This window comes from Prionailurus bengalensis, chromosome B1 (genome assembly GCF_016509475.1).
Source record: "Prionailurus bengalensis isolate Pbe53 chromosome B1, Fcat_Pben_1.1_paternal_pri, whole genome shotgun sequence".
Taxonomy (NCBI): domain Eukaryota; kingdom Metazoa; phylum Chordata; class Mammalia; order Carnivora; family Felidae; genus Prionailurus; species Prionailurus bengalensis.
In genome coordinates, this window is record NC_057344.1 from 164,702,395 (window position 1) to 164,720,924 (window position 18,530).

Consider the following 18,530-nt stretch of genomic DNA (forward strand, 5'->3'; position numbering starts at 1 on the left):
AAAAGCAAAACTGACCTAGTTCCTAGAGAAAGAAAGCTTTTGCCAGCTGGTCTCTTTGTGTTTCCTGCTGACTTAGGCAGCCCTGGGGCCCAAAGATGCTTTCTAGAAGTCTGTTTCAGCTACCTGAGGAACAGCAACCTTGGTTGCCACTGCCCTCACTGCATTTTAAAAAGGCAACCAAACAAAAAAACAAGTAACAGCAAATTAAGAGGAGTGTTGGATTGTACTGACAAGGAACAAGGAATGTATACTCAAAGTCTTGTGCATTTTGGATGGCACGTTCCGGGTGTGCAGAGAATATCTGTTAAATTAGGTTCCCCAGACGTACCTCCCCGGACAATACTGTCTCCATTACTGCATGGAAAATCCACCCCCAGTACCACAGAAGAAAGCGCCAGACTTCATAGGCCCTCTGAAGTTAAGAGGCATCCCTAAAGCGATTTTCTGTCCTCCTTGAAGACGCTCAGTTTCCAAGATTTTAGCTGGCTAATTGGCAACTTGTCAACGTCCGTGTATATTGTCACTACCGCTCGTCCCCGGGTCCTCTCCAAGACGCCCCTTCCCACCCTGGCCAGGGAAACCCCGGCCCATCAACCAAGAGGACGGCACCAGCTCTCCGTGACGGCAACGTAGGGGGAAGGGAGCGGGGCCCTCCTCTTTCGAAGCGCCCCTCGGGTAGAACCCATAAGCGGCCCGAGGTGGCGTGAACACCGGTGCCCCGGAAGACGCGCCCCGAAGCCACAGCCCTGGATGCAGAGGCGGCGGACCCCGCCCGCAGCCCCGGGACTCCAAGCCTCCCTCCGAGGGGCGGGGCTCGAAGCCGGCGAGCGGCGCTCCCCCCAACGCCCACGCCACGCCAAGGCGCAGGCGCAGGCGCGCGGGGTGCGGCCGCGGCGCTGAGAGCGGCGGCGCCAGGCGCGGGAAGATGGCGGCAGCGGCGGCGGCGGCGGCGGCCGAGCAGGTCTGGGAGCCCCGCCGCGGCCGGGGGCAGGAGAGACAGGGGAGGCCCGGGTCCTGCCGGTGGGGCCCTCCGCGGGGCTGGCTGCCGGGGGAGGCGGCCGGGACGCGAGGGCGCGCCGGGGCCGGGGGCCGGCTCCAGGGGGGCGGAGCGGGCGGGAGGAGCTGTCCGCAACCCGGGATGCTGGCGAGGGCCGCCTGGGACCGCGGGCAGGGGCTCCGGGCCGAGGAGGGGGAGCAAGCCGCGGCCCTCGGCCAGGCCCGCTGCCCCCCGGCCGGGCTGAGGAGGGGTCGCCGCCTGAGGGGCGGGGAGGCGGCCGCGGCAGGCGGGAGCCTGCGCCAGGACGTGCCGGAGACGTGCCCGGCACGGTGGCCAGCAAAGATGCGGGTAAAAATAGCCTCAGCCTGCGAGCTGGGAGGCTTCCCTGACACCCGCCAAGAAACAGCTGTTGCCTGGGTGCCAGCTTGCGGCCACTTCTTGTGTCTGCCATCCCCGATATGCAGACATCAGGTTTCTCCTCCCGTTTTGGTTTTAGAGATTTAGTCACCAGTTTAAAACTGCCTCCTGTCCAGTTGGTTTAAAATTATTTGCTAATGCTTTATCAAGTATTTCCTGATCTGCATGGGAAACTTGTAACTTAGAGTAGTTTAAAAGGCTGTTATTCCTCCCCAAAGCGAGCTCTACCTATGTATACGCATATATGCATGCATCTGTTACATATACATACCTGTCCTTGCTAGGGTCTTTGTTAAAATAAAAATAGTTTTCATAGTCACTTTCTCCTTAACTGTTATTCCCTTTACAAAACTATGATATGGTAGTTCCCTTTGAAAAAGTCTCATTCTTCAGCATCGTTGGAAGAATAAATTGGAGTCAAGTTGCCATCATTCTGTTCCCAGAAAAGACCTTCTTAACTAATTGACTGCTTTTAGGGACCTAATAGAGATATATAACCGGAACAGTCATTCCGAGGGACATAGAAAGCAGAAGACATGAAATCTGTCTTCAAGGAGCTTCAGGTCAGATTAAGTGCAGAAAAATCAGCCACAGGGGCAAGCTACAGATCTAACAGTATAAAACCTAAAGGAATGAGTGAAAGTGAACGGAGACACAGCTTCTGGGAGTTGTTGAGACTAAAATTGTTCCTTGGCTTTCCACATTTCCCTCCTGATTTATCAGCTCTTGTTTCAGCCTGTTCTTTTTTTTTTTTTCATCCACATCACTTATGAATGCTCTGGAGTTTCCACCAAGGTTCTATTCTTGCTTTACAAAGAAACTGGGCAGAGTGGCCCATTCCTTAGTCTCACTTCAGAGTAAAGCATTTATGTCTCCACCGTGAACTGAATTTTCCACAGGCACCCCAAACTGAAAAATGTACAAAATTGGATCTCATCATATTTACCATTAAAAGGGCTCCAGGGGCGCCTGGGTGGCTCAGTTGGTGAAGCGTCCAACTCTTGGTTTCAACTCAGGTCATGATCTCACGGTTGATGAGTTTGAGCCCCTGCATCGGGCTCTGTGCTGACAGTGTAGAGCCTGCTTGGGATTTTCTGCTTCGTCTCCATCCCTTCCCCGCTCATGCTGTCTCTCTCTCAAAAAAAGTAAATAATAATTTTAAAAAAGGGCTACAACCATCCATTCACTTGGTTAACCGAGCTAGAAACTTGAGAGCAGGGCCAGTTTAAGGGAGCTCAGAAAGGACCCACACTTGGTTTAATGCTCTGCTGTCCCTGGATTCCACACATCATGTAGCAGGTTCTACCTGGGAGTCGCCTTAGATCCGTCTGTGTCACATACAGCCAGTCAATCACCAGGTTCTGTAGTTCGTCGTCTTTTTTTAAGGTTTCTTGTTTATTTTGACAGATGAAGATCATGAGTGGGGAAGGGCAGAGAGAGAGAGAGAGAATCTTCCTCTTAATGCCTCTCCCTGTCATCTCTTCATCTAAAGCTCAGTCAAGCTCTCCTTTGGACTGTTAGATAAACCTGCTGTTGATATCTTCATCTCTGAACTCTTCTGTTGCCCTTGATCTCTTTTTGGCACATGAATTTGATTTTGCTGTGATGTAGATCTGATTGTATCACTAACCTATTTTAAATCTTCAGTGGTTCCCCATAACCTTCAGGATAAAGTCCGTTGTTCTTGACATGGTAACTAACGTCCATTCATTTACTGGCACCTACCCACATCTCGCACCTTATTCTTTGCCCCATTTCTGTACTCCTCCTTTTCACGGTCCACAGAAACTACCAAAATCGGTTCATACTGATGTGACTTGTAGTCACAGTTTCGATGCTGTTCCCTTTGCCTGGAATACCTTTCCCTGCACTTTTGCCTGGCTAACTCCCATTTATCCTCCCAAAATTCAAGTGAGATCTCAGCCTTTCTTAACCTTCACCTGATGCCCCTGCTTGCTAAGTAGAGTTACATTCCTCTCTTGTGCCGTGTCAGTAGTGTATTTGCTACTCCTGCACTTGCCATGTTGAACTGGCGTTGTTAGTGACCTGTCTGTCTACTGTCCTGGCCTGTGAGGAAGTTCACTGAGGGCAGTGCTATGGCTTGCTTGTCTTGGTGATCTGGAGCCTCTGGCATATAGTAACTCTTCAGTGAATTATAAATGCATCAAATTGAATATAATGATGTACATGAATTGGCAGAGAAGAGTAAAGAATGCCTCCCAGGAGGGATCAGTTTTGCCCCCTCTCCTATGTAAACCTGTATTCAAGCCCTGACTTTTAAGTTGCCCCTACTGTGTCTGTGAAAATTAGAAGAAAGCACACCTTCCTTAAGGTATTCTATACCTTCAGCCCAAATACTTTCAAAATGAACATGCAGCTCTAAGAGGTCTGCAGTGTCAGTGTACCCTCCTAGATGTTGCACCTCGTGCAGACACACAACTTACACAATACTCAGCAACCTGTCTTGTGAAAAAAAATCTGGTAGTAGATTGAGGCGTCTTCTTTATAGCCTTCCTTACCACTTTGTGGAATTAAAAAAAAATTTTACCTGCCGCATTACTCACAATGATTGTTCCTGTCCTTTTCCATTTTCCACAAGCCCTTAACCAGCCTGCTGCCTCGGCCGCCGTGATAAGATTCCAGCAGCCGTCTCCACTCTTCCTTGGCAGATGACCTTGCCTTTTCCATCCCAGAAGAAGATGTTTTCTCTTCTGGGTGTGAACTGTTTCAGCGAAGCCTATCCTTAAAGATTATCTTTTCTCATGTACTCTGTGTCAGCTTCTTTCCTGCCTCCTGAAGGATCTCATTTACTCCATTATCCTGCCCCACTCTGAGACCTTTGGCCTTTGCCCCGCTTGGCATCTTTCCCTCTGCGGTCAAATAGATGAGTCTTCCCCCAGATTGCACGGAGAGGAGAGGAAGACACAGCAAAACTGAAAACACAGTTTTCTTCTGAGTGTACGTAATTCTCTAGCTACAGTCCTCTCTTTCCTCTTTCCTCTTTCTGGACTCAAAAATAGATACACACATGTGGCATCTTTTCAGGCTGTTCCTGCTTACCCATTTGCTACTTAGAGTTCATCTTTGAAAGTCACAGAAGCACTTCTTAACAAAGCAAGTTCAGCAACAGTGCACATGCTTGGTTCTCTTACCATTCATTGTAGTCCTCATTTCCCACTGTAGCTGCACATTTAAATTTTCCCCAGACCATGTCCTTGGCTCTTTGTTCTCTTTCCTGTATACTGTTTTGCATAGTAAGAAGATGCACTCGTGGATTTAATTTACCTCAAGGCTAAGGATCTCAAATCTCTGTCTCTAGCCCTGACCGACCTAATACCCCATCCCTACCTTCCCCTTGCCTTTGAGTCACGAGGTTATTTCTCATTCAGTTTAAGTGCAGCATATGTAGAATCTTCTCCCTCCTTCATTCTCCGTACTTCACTAGTCACCATTCAGTAAACACGGGATTTTTTGAAGCTGGCTGCAGATTCAGTTAACTCTTCTCTTGAAGTATGGTTTTATTTTTTATTTTATTTTTATTTTTTTGTATCTTTTCAATCTGTCTTTTTCCATCCCACCTTAGTTCAGGCCCACATTACCTCATTACCTCCAACCTCCATTATGACAACGTCGCCCAACAACCTCCTTAACTGGTATTCCTGTTCCGATCTCTCCTACAAACACCCGCGTGTTTAGGATCCTGAAATATATGTCATTTATGTTCATAAACCTCCAGTGACTCCCAGTTAAACAGAGAGGAAGACTGGAATTTGTACCCAGCAGGCCAGGAATTTTCCCAACCAGCCCTACTTTGCAGCTTTCTTCTCCCTACATTGCCGGCTCTGACCACCTACCTCCTGTTTCCTTGAAAAAATACTCCAAGCCATCCTGTTTCTCCTCTCATTGGACTCCACAGCATGTGTTGCCCAGACTATTGATTTTGGCACCTGAACATACAGAATAATTTATTGCATCGCTGTTTTAATAACATGTGTAACATCTAGAGGATAAGGATCCTGTCCTATATTATTTTTGTATTCCTACTAGTGTTTAAGCATGAAATGTTTAATAAATGCCTATTCAAAAAATAAATTGTCTCAGAGCTCTAAAATATATGTAAGTTGGGCAGTATCCATTTCTACCCATTTTGTGTTTCTGACGTATTACCAAAAATGTCATTCAACCATAGTCTAAGTTAGAGGCTCTCAAACTTTCTGGTCTCAGGTTACTGTTTTATGCCCTTAAAAGTTACTGAGGATCCCAAAGAACTTTTGTTTATGTGGGTTATATCCATTGATACCTATCATATTAGAAATTAAACCTGTGAAATTTGAAACACAGGAATACACAAGCACACATTCCGTTAGTTGTTAGAGCAGTGATGTCATCACATATTTAGCCTCTGGAAATCACTGAACATTCACGAAAGAAGGAGAGTAAAAAAAGTAAATAACATCTTGGTGTTGTTTTGAAGATAGTTTTTTACCCTCCAGTCTCCTGAAAGAGTTCAAAGGGCTCCTCTGGGGCCCCCCTGCCCATACTTTGAAAACTGCTGATCAAAGATAATATTATCTTTAGCCAGTTGGGGTCATAAACAGCAAAGTGTGTCAGAATTTCCAAATTCTTTTCCTATAAATGAAAAAATATATATAATGAAACAAATCATTGTAAGTCATTAACTAAAAAAAAAAAAAAGATTACCGACTGTGGAATGTCTGTGTCAACTCTTCCCCCAAATGAGCTAGCTGTGCACTTTAGTGACAATGGGACTATTCAGAACAGAGAGTGGAGATGTGTTATCAAATAGTCTCACTAACGGTTCTTCTCTACTATCCCTCCAAGCAAAATAATGTCTTGAGTTGGAGCTTGCAACTCAACACCTTAAAGTTTATTTATGGCAAATATATCACTAACCAGTTCAGCTTTCTTTAGGTAGCAATTTGCACTTCATAAATAAATGCGTCGAAAGGAGTGGGTATGGCTGTTCCATTGTGCTGTATTTTGTTTTCAGCAAAGTTCCAATGGTCCCGTAAAGAAGTCCATGCGTGAGAAGGCTGTCGAGAGGAGGAATGTCAATAAGGAGCACAATAGTAATTTTAAAGCCGGATATATTCCAATTGATGAAGATCGCCTCCATAAAACGGGGTTGAGAGGGAGAAAGGGCAATTTAGCCATCTGTGTGATTATCCTCTTGTTTATCCTGGCTGTCATCAATTTAATCGTAAGTATCTGCCACAGAATTTTCTTGTTTTTTTTTTAATTTTTTTTTAATGTTTATTCATTTTTGAGAGACAGAGACAGAGCATGAACAGGGGAGGGGCAGAGAGAGAGAGGGAGACAGGCTCTGAGCTGTCAGGCTCTGAAGCAGGCTCCAGGCTCTGAGCTGTCAGCACAGAGCCCAATGCAGGGCTCGAACTCACTGACCGTGAGATCATGACTTGAACTGAGGTCAGACCCTTAACTGACTGAGCCACCCAGGTGCCCCAGAATTTTCTTGTTTTAATTACCATGGGGAATTTTTCAGTGAAATCATGGACTTTGTATAATTTCTTGTTGAAGCCCTCTTTCTGCTTTTCTAAACGTGTTTTATCTCTTAAGGTTTTTTTTAGATGCACAGTTACCCTTTACAGTTTGTACAAAGAGCCCCTGATTTGCTTACTCTCCAAAATATTATATGACAGAATCCTGTCTTCCTAATTTCACAACCAAGAGTGCGTTTTATCAGATGTTCCTTCTTCTGATATATACTTTGAAAGACAACAGGAGATTCCATCTTTTAAATACTTTTAGGAAAGACCCACTAGCCTTTTCTTTTTTTATTTACTATCGAAGTGTAGTTAACATACAGTATTTTATTAGTATCAGACGTACATGGGGAGTCGACAGTTCTGTATAGCACTCAGTGCTCACCGTAAGTGTGGTCACCATCTGTCACATTACAACATTATTACAGTGTTATCGACTGTATTCCTTATGCTGTACTTTTCATCTCTGTGACTTATTTTATAACTGTAAGTTTGCACCTCTTATTGAGTTGTCGTAAATGTTACCTAGTATGCTCATATTGCCATGTATTAATTTTATGTAGAAGAAAATGTTCATGGAGTATTTTAAATGGCTTAAATTTTGCAAGGGTAAAGTCAACTCAGCAAAGAGACCTTTGCACCATGACTTTACTGCCTTTGTCTGTCCTAAAAAATAATAATCCTTTCTGTTTTCATTCAGCTTTTCCTACATGAAGTCTTACCTGCTCAACTAGATTTTAAAATTGTAAACCCTTGTTTGACAGCAAAGGGTTATATTTTATAGTCTTAAGTCTCTGTTGTCAAAGAATGAAAGGATGTGGCAGGCCAGTTTACACTAAGGTGCTGAGGACTACTATGTTGCCTTTTCCTAAGATACTTGCTTTTTTAAAGAAGACTTAATCCAAGGTTGTAACTCTCTGAGGGTTAAACTTGAAACCCTCTGGCATGTGTGTAGATGACACTTTCAGAGGGTAGTTTTTGGTATAACTAAGACTGGTCGTGAGCATGGGCTGCAGCAGTTCTAAAGTCACTCCATTTACTTTATTTTTGACTTCCAGTACTTTCAAGCCAGCCCGTTATATTTTACGTACATCCAAAACATTTGTGTCGAATTCTTCCCTTACATTGAAAAGAGCTGGTATTATAAATACTGGGAGCACATATTCTGAAATTATCTTATTTTAGAAATTTATTTTATTGGAAACTCCTGGTTAAGGTGGCAGAATGAAGACTTTTTTTATTCCCATCCCATTTAAAAAGCTCATCCTCAGATGACAATGTCAACAAACAGAAATATCTGGAAACAGAGCGAGAGGCAACTGAAATCCTAAACCATAATATGTGAAGACCAAAAAGCAGGATGAGAAACGGCAAATAACTTATCAGAGAAGAGAAACTGCTTGTGTGTGTTGAGGAGGGGGCTGCAGGGTGTGTTCATGAAAGTGCCTTGCAGAATCATCAGGATTGCCTCAGGAATTGGAAATACAAGTATTTTGGAAAGCAGGAGTGAGGCAGGAACTGAAAACAGCTTGTTTGAAAAACCTACAGGAGGAGCCATGAGATCCCTAGCCTTCCTCACCCTTCCAGCCAGCAGTGAGGCCACTATGCCTCCTAACCCCACACAGTGTGTTACAGAAGGGAGGGGATTCTTCCTGCCTGAGGATACTGTTGTGCAGAAGAGGGTAGGGATGGTTTTCCATTCCGGAAGCAGGGAAGTGTGAATCCTGGAAGCGCTGAGACTGTTTCCAGCTCCATCTGTCTCCTGTCTCTGTCCTCTATCTCCAGCTCCCCGGCACCAGGCACATGTACCCCAGGCAAGACATGAAATAGCCTTCTGTGGAGGAAAGACCTGTAGATATTGACGCTTGGCAGGTCGCAGTGAAAAAGCCACCTAATCTCGTACTCTGAAGCCTGTCTACCACAAGCCCACCCCACACAGAGAACTCTCTATGCGCTTTTTTAAGCCTCAGTGTTAAATATGAACACTGAGCCACCAGGGATCAATAGATTTTTTGGAAAGCTCCCAGAACTGAGAAAATGATGGAGACCAAAAACACCCAAGCCGTAAGGAAATAGAATTCAGGGAGAGAAAATGTGATGAATGGCAGAAAACAAAAAATTAAAATCAGTATCTTCAGAGAAATAAGAGTATATTACATCCATGGAACAAGAATAGCATGCCATTAAAAAGGAGTGATTAAAGAATAAGGAAGAACTTGTAGAAATACACAGGGATGGATGGATGGGTGGATGGAGAGAGAAAGAGATTGGAAGATAAAAGGAACCCTTCCAGAAAGTTCAACAAAATTAAAGAATCAATCAAGGAAGTGTAGCATTCTGTTAATAGGAGTTTCAGAAAGAGAGAAGAAAGAACACTGGGGAGAAAGTTACCAAACAAGTCAAGAAAATTTCCTAGAACAGATCGAAAACTACCATTCTGGGTCCAGTGTCATGCATAAAAAAGACGCACACCAAGGCCATTACTGTAAAATTTAAGAAAACAGGGATAAAGAGAAGATCCTAAAATATTCCACAGGAAAAATAAAAACAGGTTATGCATGAAGAATACAAAATCACAGGCATCAGACCCCTCAAATGCAGCCCTGGAAACCAGAAAGCAGGGGCCTTCAAAATTTAGAGAGAAAATAACACCAAACCTAGGAATGTATATATCAAGCTAGACTAGCCACCAAATGTGAGGGCTTACAGAGACATTTTTTAACCATGTACACTCTGAAAATTTACTTCACATAGATTCTTTCTAAGGAGGCCACTGGAGGAGGTGCTCACCAAAAGAAGTCATTAACTCCCAGAAAGCTGAAGAAAAGGACACAGCAAACTGGGTATCTAGCACTGGAGAAAGACAAGGAAGTTCCAGCATGAAAATGAAGGAAAAAATTCATGGTTACAGTTGTGTAACAGACCCAGGGCTAACAGACTGGACCAAGAATATAAGAGTTCCGGCAAGATTTCCTGAGACAGAAAACTAGAGCCAGTAGAATAAGCTGTCTGAAAGGTTTGGGCTTTCAGAACATTTTACTGAGTGACATTTTACAGAAACATCAGAGGTTTTGAAAAGATTCAGTCAGGCTTCCAAAGAAACTCACCAACCTTGGTCTGATGCTAAAGAAAGGGTAATATGAAACTCCAGGAGACACAGAGTATAAGAAACGAACTGCTCTCTTAGTTACAGTATTTGGTTTGGGATTGAAAAATACTTACATGTTTGTAATACTGAAAATTCTGAACATGGATCTAGCCAAGACTTGAGATTGGGGGAGAAGAAATGAGATAAATTCTCATCTGGTAAAGTAGGAAATGAATAGATAAAACCTAAAAATGATGAGTGAAGAAATAATATACTCATATTACTTAAAAATACGGAATAAATTCTAGATGAAATACCTAAAATTGCTGAAAGTGGTTGTCCCTGGACAAGATGTGGAGGGAGCAGAAGAAATAAGAAACTGTTCTTTTAGCACATTTTTTTTTGACTCTTGGCTATTTGCCTTGATAAAAATGAAGTTGGTTTCGTTGATACGTGGAAAACCAATTGATGTGTTCATCACTGATGAGACATTTTGGCAATGATCTTTTCTGTTTTTTTTCCAGTTATGTTAAATGTACGTGACCTATCAACAGGGGGCTTGTTTCCTTTTTTAGATAACACTTGTTATCTGGGCTGTGATCCGCATCGGACCAAATGGCTGTGACAGCATGGAGTTCCACGAAAGTGGCCTGCTTCGGTTTAAGCAAGTATCTGACATGGGAGTCATACATCCTCTTTATAAGAGCACAGTAGGAGGAAGGCGGAATGAAAACTTGGTCATCACGGGCAACAACCAGCCTGTAAGTTACCACATCGGTTGAGGGACATTAGAGAAAAATTCTTAGTAAAAACCCAGTGTTGATTTTTGGAAATGGATATTTTCCTTGAGAGACTGTCCATAAGCATATTTAATAATATTGTTGGTCTCACAATCTATTAATGTAACATGCTTTCTTAATATCTGAATGTGGTATCCTTTTTTGTGGTAGATTAATTACTATGAGAATACAGAATGTACTCTCTCTCCTCCACATGAGGTAACCAGCACATGAAGCACCTTCCCAGGTTGGAATACCCTCTACTTTCTGGAGGCTGGAAGAGAATATGCCAGTCTAGTCTGTGGCAGCCCATGCCAAGTGGCTGCTATAACACAGGTTTTTGATGGAATAGAACCTCAAGGAGGTATTCTTACCACCCCCCGCCCATCTTAGGCCTAGGTCTGTATGCCCTGTGACCCATGGATTTGTGCAGAGCAGCGTAAGCAAACAAGCACATAAACCCTCATTCTAAAGACCTCTTTTCCCAAGTGGATAGAGAGGGGACAGACAGAGGCAGTTAAAATTACTTGAAGTTAGGCTGTTATTATAAAGTGTTTTTTGTAATGTTCTTGATGAGTTTTGGATGCAGTCTCCTTTGAAAACATATTTATGATAAAGTGTTTTTCTGAAGATTGTTTTTCAGCAAGGGACAACAAAGCTCAGTGTAGAAAAGAACAAAACTTCTATTACAAGTGACATTGGTATGCAGTTTTTTGACCCGAGGACTCAGAATATCTTATTCAGCACAGACTATGAAACTCATGAGTTTCATTTGCCAAGTGGAGTGAAAAGTTTGAATGTTCAAAAAGCATCTACTGAAAGGGTATGATTTATTTTGTTTGCTTTCTTACTGGAAGAGAATTACTGTCTGAATTTACAAAGCGGGAGGGGAGTTTTGCTGTTTTACAGTGATGTGAAAGGATGAATTCTGGAACAATGGGAAGGGTTGATTTGTTCTAGATTTGTCACCTGATCATTATCAAGTCACGTCTCTCTATCTCAACACCTATAAAACGTGACCAAAAATACTTGCCTTTCATATTCCATGGTTGAAACTCCTGTTCCTCTGTCTCTGATAATAATTCTCACTTTAATTTAGAAACACTTTTTATTGCTTTCTTTTTTTAATTTTCAGATTACCAGCAATGCTACTAGTGATTTAAACATAAAAGTTGACGGGCGTGCTATTGTGCGTGGAAATGAAGGTGTATTCATTATGGGCAAAACCATTGAATTTCACATGGGTGGTAATATGGAGTTAAAGGCAGTGAGTATTAAGAGTTTTAGAGAATTATTAGATTCTTGGGTACATAAATCCATATGTGGAACAGTATACCATTATTAAAAACAGTAATGTAGTTGTATATTTTTTGATATGGAAAGATGTTCAAAATGGACTTTGAAGTGAAAGAAAGTTACAATTTGTGAAATATCTCATTTTTATTTTGCAAAACATATATACGTTTATAAAAACCTGGAAAACTATGCCAGAATGTCAACAGTGGCTGGCTATGGGTAGCAGGCTAACAGCTAATTTTAATTTTATTTGTCTTTCTGCCTGCCTGCTGTTTTCTAAAAAAAAAATTTTTTTACATAATGATTCCTCTATTATTTTAAAAGGCAAAAGTAATCTTTTAAAATTCTGAAAGAATTCTCCAAGTGGGAATTCTCGAAGTATCCATTCTCTGAAGTTGTTGGGGTTTTACTTTTTAGTTAAAGGTTGTTCATATCCTTTCACGAGTTTTATATCTAGTGACGTGAAAATCAATTAGCAGGTGTACAAAATGTATTTTATTCACCCATCTATTAACTAGAAAGGAAAAAGATTTTGCCTTCATTATAGCTATCGAAAAGTGAAATTTTGTACTTCACAGATTATATCTGAACTTCAGTAAGTAACATATCTCATATAAGGGAGCCAGAAGTCCAAAAATGGCTTACCTGCTGGGGCGCCTGGGTGGCTCAGTCGGTTAAGCAGCCGACTTCGGCTCAGGTCGTGATCTCGAAGTCTGTGAGTTCGAGCCCCACGTCGGGCTCTGTGCTGACAGCTCAGAGCCTGGAGCCTGTTTCAGATTCTGTGTCTCCCTCTCTCTGACCCTCCCCCGTTCATGCTCTGTCTCTCTCTGTCTCAAAAATAAATAAACGTTAAAAAAAAATGGCTTACCTGCTTATAGTTCTGATCAAAGCATATTTCTTCAAAATGTCTTTGGCCACCTGCTATATGCAACTTAACTGAAACTAATTAAATTTATTTTACCAAGCATAAAATATGGCAAAAGTGAGCTTGAACCCCAGGACTTATAAAATAATTCTTTCCTTTTATTTAAGTTTAATTTCATAGTTCTAGAAAAAATAAGCTTTGAAAAATTAAGTTCTTCCATTTTCATAAATAGCTTTTCTCCCTTAAAGCACATATTCCAATTTCTAAAAAAAAAAAAACAAAAAACAAAAGATGAACATAAAATGTGTTTCTTGCTAGAAACTCAATAGCAATACTGAGTATTTTTTGCACATATTGTAGTAAGAAGCTATTCCTCTAAGAGAGTAATGGTGAAGAATGGTCACAGGGGGCTATGAAACTCAAAGAAGCAAGAAGTGTGAGAGATATGTATATAACCATTAGCAAGCTACCAAACTCCTTGTTTCCTATCTGAAAATTCTAACTGTTGTTAGTATGAGAAATATTAAAATACTTTGAAATGCACATAAACACATACCAGTTTCTCCACAGTTAGAAAAAAAAATCCAGTATTGAAAAGATAATTAGCTTTAAAATTCAGTTAACATCAGCAGTTAGTTTTTAAGTGTATGGCTAATTATAAAAAAGAAAAAATTTTATCAAAAAAAAATATTATCAAACTGCTTTTAAAGAAGTAACTGCTTTAGCAGTTAGAAGAAAGGAAAATTAAATGACCACAAGATGGCAACATTGGAACAAAATTTCAAAATTCATCACATACGGATTGTATTTATATCCTGTGCATAACTATCACTAGTCCATAGCCGCTTCCGTGACTTTATAACCAACTTTGTCTTATTGCTTTAAATACCTTCTGTAACCTGATAACTCTCACATTTGGAACTCCTGCTCTAATCTCTCCTCTGAACTAAGACTTGCACACCCACCAGCTGCCTTCTTACCTCTCCACTCCAGGACATAATACACATCTCAGATTCAACAAGTCTAAAATCTTCGTATCCTCCCTCCTTCCCCAACATGCCTTTCTTTTTTCAGTGTCCCCCTCTTGTGAAATGGCGCCCATCAGCCCATCAGCAAAGCCTCCTGGCTCTGCCTTCGAAAGATAGAGTCTGGCCGCTTCTCACTGCCTCCACCACCACCAGCAACAACACCCCTCATGGTATAAACCCACCGCTTCCTGCTGCACTGTTGGCTGCTTCCACTCTCGCCCCTGTAGTCCGTTCCCTGTATGGCAGCCAGAATGACCCTTTCTCAGAGATCACGTCACTTCCGTATTCAGATCCCTCCAAACAGCTTCCCATAGAATTCAGGATAAAACCCAAAAGTCCATTCCCTTTCCTAACATGTCTGGCCCCTAGTTATTTCTTTGACTCATCTCCTACCAGTCGACTCCCGCCTGCTCTCTGCTTTAGCCCCACTGGCTTCCACCTGCTCTAGAACACCAAGCACATCTTCACACCGGGGCCTTTGCATGGATTGTTTCCTCTGCCTGCAGTGCCCTTCCCCAGTTTCCCACATGGCTTTCTCCTTCATATCACCCAGTTTGCACTGCACTGTGACCTTATCAGAGAGGCCTTTCCTGACCATCCTGTGTAAACACAGCTCCTGACTGGTCACTCTCTCTCTCTGCTTACCTTGAGTTATTTTTCTCCACTGATGTTTTATTTGTTTTACCTGTTCATGTATTTATTGTCTGCCCCTCCCCCATTAAAATGTCAACTGTGTGAGAACTTGGGCTCACCTGTCTCTTGACTGCTGTATACAGCACCTAGAATAGTGTCTAACACATGGTAGACATTTAATAATTATGTGCTGGATGAATGAAAAGAAGAAAAGGAAAGAAAGGAGGGAGAGGCTTAGGAGTTCCCAAAAAGAAAAGACCTAAACGTTCCTGAAACAGCCTGGAGAACCTCCAGGCAGTTTTCTTTGAATGCCTGGTCTTCAGAATTATTTGGTTTGAAACTTCATTTGTGGCATTGCGTAAACATTAGAAATCAAAATTAATTTTCTGTAAGAGAAAAACAAGCCTTTTTCTTCTCATCATCAGAAACTTACCAATCATTAGTAACTTTGTAAAAACTCTCAGGAAGTAACCAATGAAAATGATCTGAGACTTTATCAGTATCAGTCCCATATACTTAGGAATTTTGATGTAATTTTAAGAGTGTTATAACCGTATTGATGTACATTGTGAACTATTACTAAGAGGTCACTAGTTGAATCTTGACATTGGTTTTGTTTTCTTTGTTGTTGATTTGGTCATGACTTTACTGTTTCTTACTACATATTTTTCTTGTTAATATTCTAAGTTTTGTTTATTAACTTTGTTCTGTCACCACTTGTGGAGGTAAACAAACTGTATTACTATTCTCCTAGGAGAACAGCATCATCCTAAATGGAACCGTGATGGTTAGCACAACTCGCCTACCTAGTTCCTCCAGTGGGGACCAGTTTGGTACCGGTGACTGGGTACGCTACAAGCTCTGTATGTGTGCAGATGGAACTCTCTTCAAAGTACAAGTAACAGGCCAGAACATGGGCTGCCAGATCTCAGACAATCCCTGTGGAAACACTCATTAGAAGAACCCGCGAGGCCACCAATATGTTCATATATTGACCTTTTTTTAAGAGTGTGCATGCAAATCATGTTTTTAGAGAGTTTGCGATAACTCTTACTTTATCCGCAGAGCACTATTGTATCTATTATATGACCTCCATATTGAAAAGATTCTCAGAGAGCCTAAATTTTAGCACATTTCATTAAGTTGCACTGATCTTCAAATGGCAATTCTCTAAAATAATTACCAGAAGTGAATAGAAGCAAAATTAATCTCTAAAGAAGTGTTTTTAAAACTCCACTCTTCCTGGTCTAAAGGATAACTCTTTAGGCCACTCACTATAAGAAAGCTTTTGGTAACTAATGGGGATACACCCACTTAAGATGGTTGAAAGGGACACCATTAATAAATGTCACATGCTCTGTCTTTTGGCTTCCGAGAGAAAAGACAGATTTTTTGATGCATTAATTTTCAGCTATATTCTCAATGCAAGTGAAGTCATTAAAGAACTTCACATATGTGAGCTGGCATGAAACTATGGTTCTTTAGTTTTGCACCAGGATGAAAATACTCTGTAATAGAATGTTTACTTGTTAAATACTGATAAGTCGCGTTCACAGTGTGGTAGAAATTGAAGCACCGTCTCAGCTTTAACTAGCAAACGATGATAGCGGTCATCTACTGTGCATCTTACACACCCGAGGCACTGTCCCAGGCATCTTGTGTGTGCAATCTCTAATTCTCACCACAGCTCTGCATGTAGGTGTTACTATTCCAGTTTTACCCATTAGGAAACTGAGGATCAGAACAGTTAAGAAGCTTGCCTGATGTCACATGGAAAAGAGCAGGGTTGAGATTGGAATTCACATGGGATTCAAATAAAATGTACCTGCTTCCAACTCCCATGTTCTGTTCACTATCTGCACTGAAGTCTTAATTATTTAAAACTCCAGAAAAATGAATGAAGAGTAACTCAAACTTACCTAAGTAGATAAGAATCAAACAAAACAGTTATGCTTACTCAGGTTTAAAAATAAATAAATAAAATGGCCAACAGCTATCAGGTTTTAAACTAGCTTAAGCCAATTCCAAAATTATAATTTAGAGAAGTCAAATTAGTGTAGGGGTGGGTTACCCCAGTTTCCTAACTGATGGGCCTTGGCACTTTGGAGAACCTGAATTGGGTAAAAGGATTGCTAACTTATACCCTCAGCCGTCAGGGGAGCGCAGTGAGAAGGGAGAGGACGTGGCCCCAGGCAAGTCCTGGTGGCCGGGGATGGCTGGGAAGGTTACCACAGCCACGTGCCCTACAAATAGTCCCCTTTGCAGTGTGCGCCACGCCTTGAACAAAGTTGGGAAGCGCTGGAGTTAAGGGTGTTGATACAGGAAATAATTTTTAAGTAATTTTTGAGTAAGTATGAGACTTGATCTCTGCTCCTCATATTACAATCCCATCATAATGATCAACCCTCAAGCCAGTTGACTTTTAAGGTATTTTATATTTGACTTAAAAGGGACTCTCTGGTATTCATCAGACACACAACACCAGGGATGGAGTTTTCAAAAACAGTTTGCTGTAAAATAAGCAGTAGAGATGAATGGTAAGCCCCACTCTGCATTCAAGTACAACAGTATTCTGTCATGGTCTTTGAACTGTGTAGATAAGAAAATCAATACAAAAAGCAATTTGCATTCACTACAATCACAGTTCTCTCTGATAGGACAACCAAATGCCTTAGAGATTACGAACAGTCATTAAAGTATTTAAAATAGATTGACTTACTATAATACTGAGTGCAGTTTTTAAAGGAAGGGGGACAATTGAACTTTATGACCTCTGAGTGTTACGATATTCAAATCCTATTTGAATATATTCAGTGTCATTTAATATTTGAGTGATATTCAGAAAAATCCATTGGAATTTTCATTCAGATGCTCAGTATATTTTTAATTTTACATTCTTTATTTGTCTGCTTTATTTAGGTTTTGAAGGTTTCTTTAAATATTTTTACAAAAACTACAAAACACTACAGAGTATTATTTATTGAATATAATTCATGAAACAATCTATTTTTATTCCTCTTTGAGAAATACTTGTGTTTTTGATACATCTCCATTAAGTGCTTTTAATGAGAGGATATTTTGATGTTTTTATAGAAGTGATTGTTAAGGTAACAGGTAACATATTTTTAGGACATTTTGCAGGTAACCTTTGCCTTTTCCTTGAGATGTAGTCCTGGAAAATTCACCGGAAAGGAGATTAAGAACAAACCGTCCATTTTACCTGTGATCTGTTTTGCACAACGGCAAAGCTTTAGCTACGCATTCTCACCACCAGATGGTATTGTCCTATAAACTGAAACGTTAGCTTTGCCTATTTCTGCTGGTTGTACCTCCCCTGCATTGAGCACGGACATGACAAGCAGCAGACTCTGGCAAGGTAGATGGAGACAGGACCCCAGGAGAAGGGGCGTGGATACATGCTTGTTTAACCTAACCGGAGGTAGGTTACAGTGACAACAGGGACAGATGAAACGAAAGCAGAGTACTTCAGAAACCGTCCAAAGGGCAGTTAGGAAAACGTAAAACAACACAAGGAGGGACTGCCTATTTATGGGCTGCAAGATTTAAAAATATTTGTATTGTTTTTGCATTATGAAAAAACAAATTTTGTGCGATAGTTTTGATGAAAGGTGGAAGTTCTGCCTAGTTTTGAGTGAATTTTTTTTTAAAGGATGAGAATGTTACAGTGCTAAACTTGACAGAAAAGAAACCATTGAAATGCTGATAATTTTAGTAGTCTTTTAAGAAGTGTTGAGGGGGCAAAGACTACAAATTATGCCATACAAAGATAACCCTGTAACTCTGTTTTGGATTGCTAACCTGAGTTTCAGTTAATTCAGTTTGTAATAACTATTAATGATCTCTGTTTACAATAAAGACTCTAAATTGTTTGCTGTTGATTT

At 41.3% G+C, this 18,530-nt stretch overlaps 1 protein-coding gene across 1 annotated transcript; it reads left to right on the forward strand.

The window, feature by feature from the left end:
- The first annotated feature begins 847 nt into the window (after positions 1 to 847).
- Positions 848 to 18,518, forward strand: SGCB (sarcoglycan beta). Its single transcript, XM_043572681.1, has 6 exons — positions 848 to 961; positions 6,426 to 6,635; positions 10,603 to 10,788; positions 11,438 to 11,629; positions 11,942 to 12,073; positions 15,383 to 18,518. The coding sequence occupies exons 1-6, from the start codon at positions 926 to 928 to the stop codon at positions 15,584 to 15,586; spliced, it is 960 nt and encodes a 319-aa protein (XP_043428616.1). The 5' UTR covers positions 848 to 925; the 3' UTR covers positions 15,587 to 18,518.
- The last annotated feature ends 12 nt before the right edge of the window (positions 18,519 to 18,530 follow it).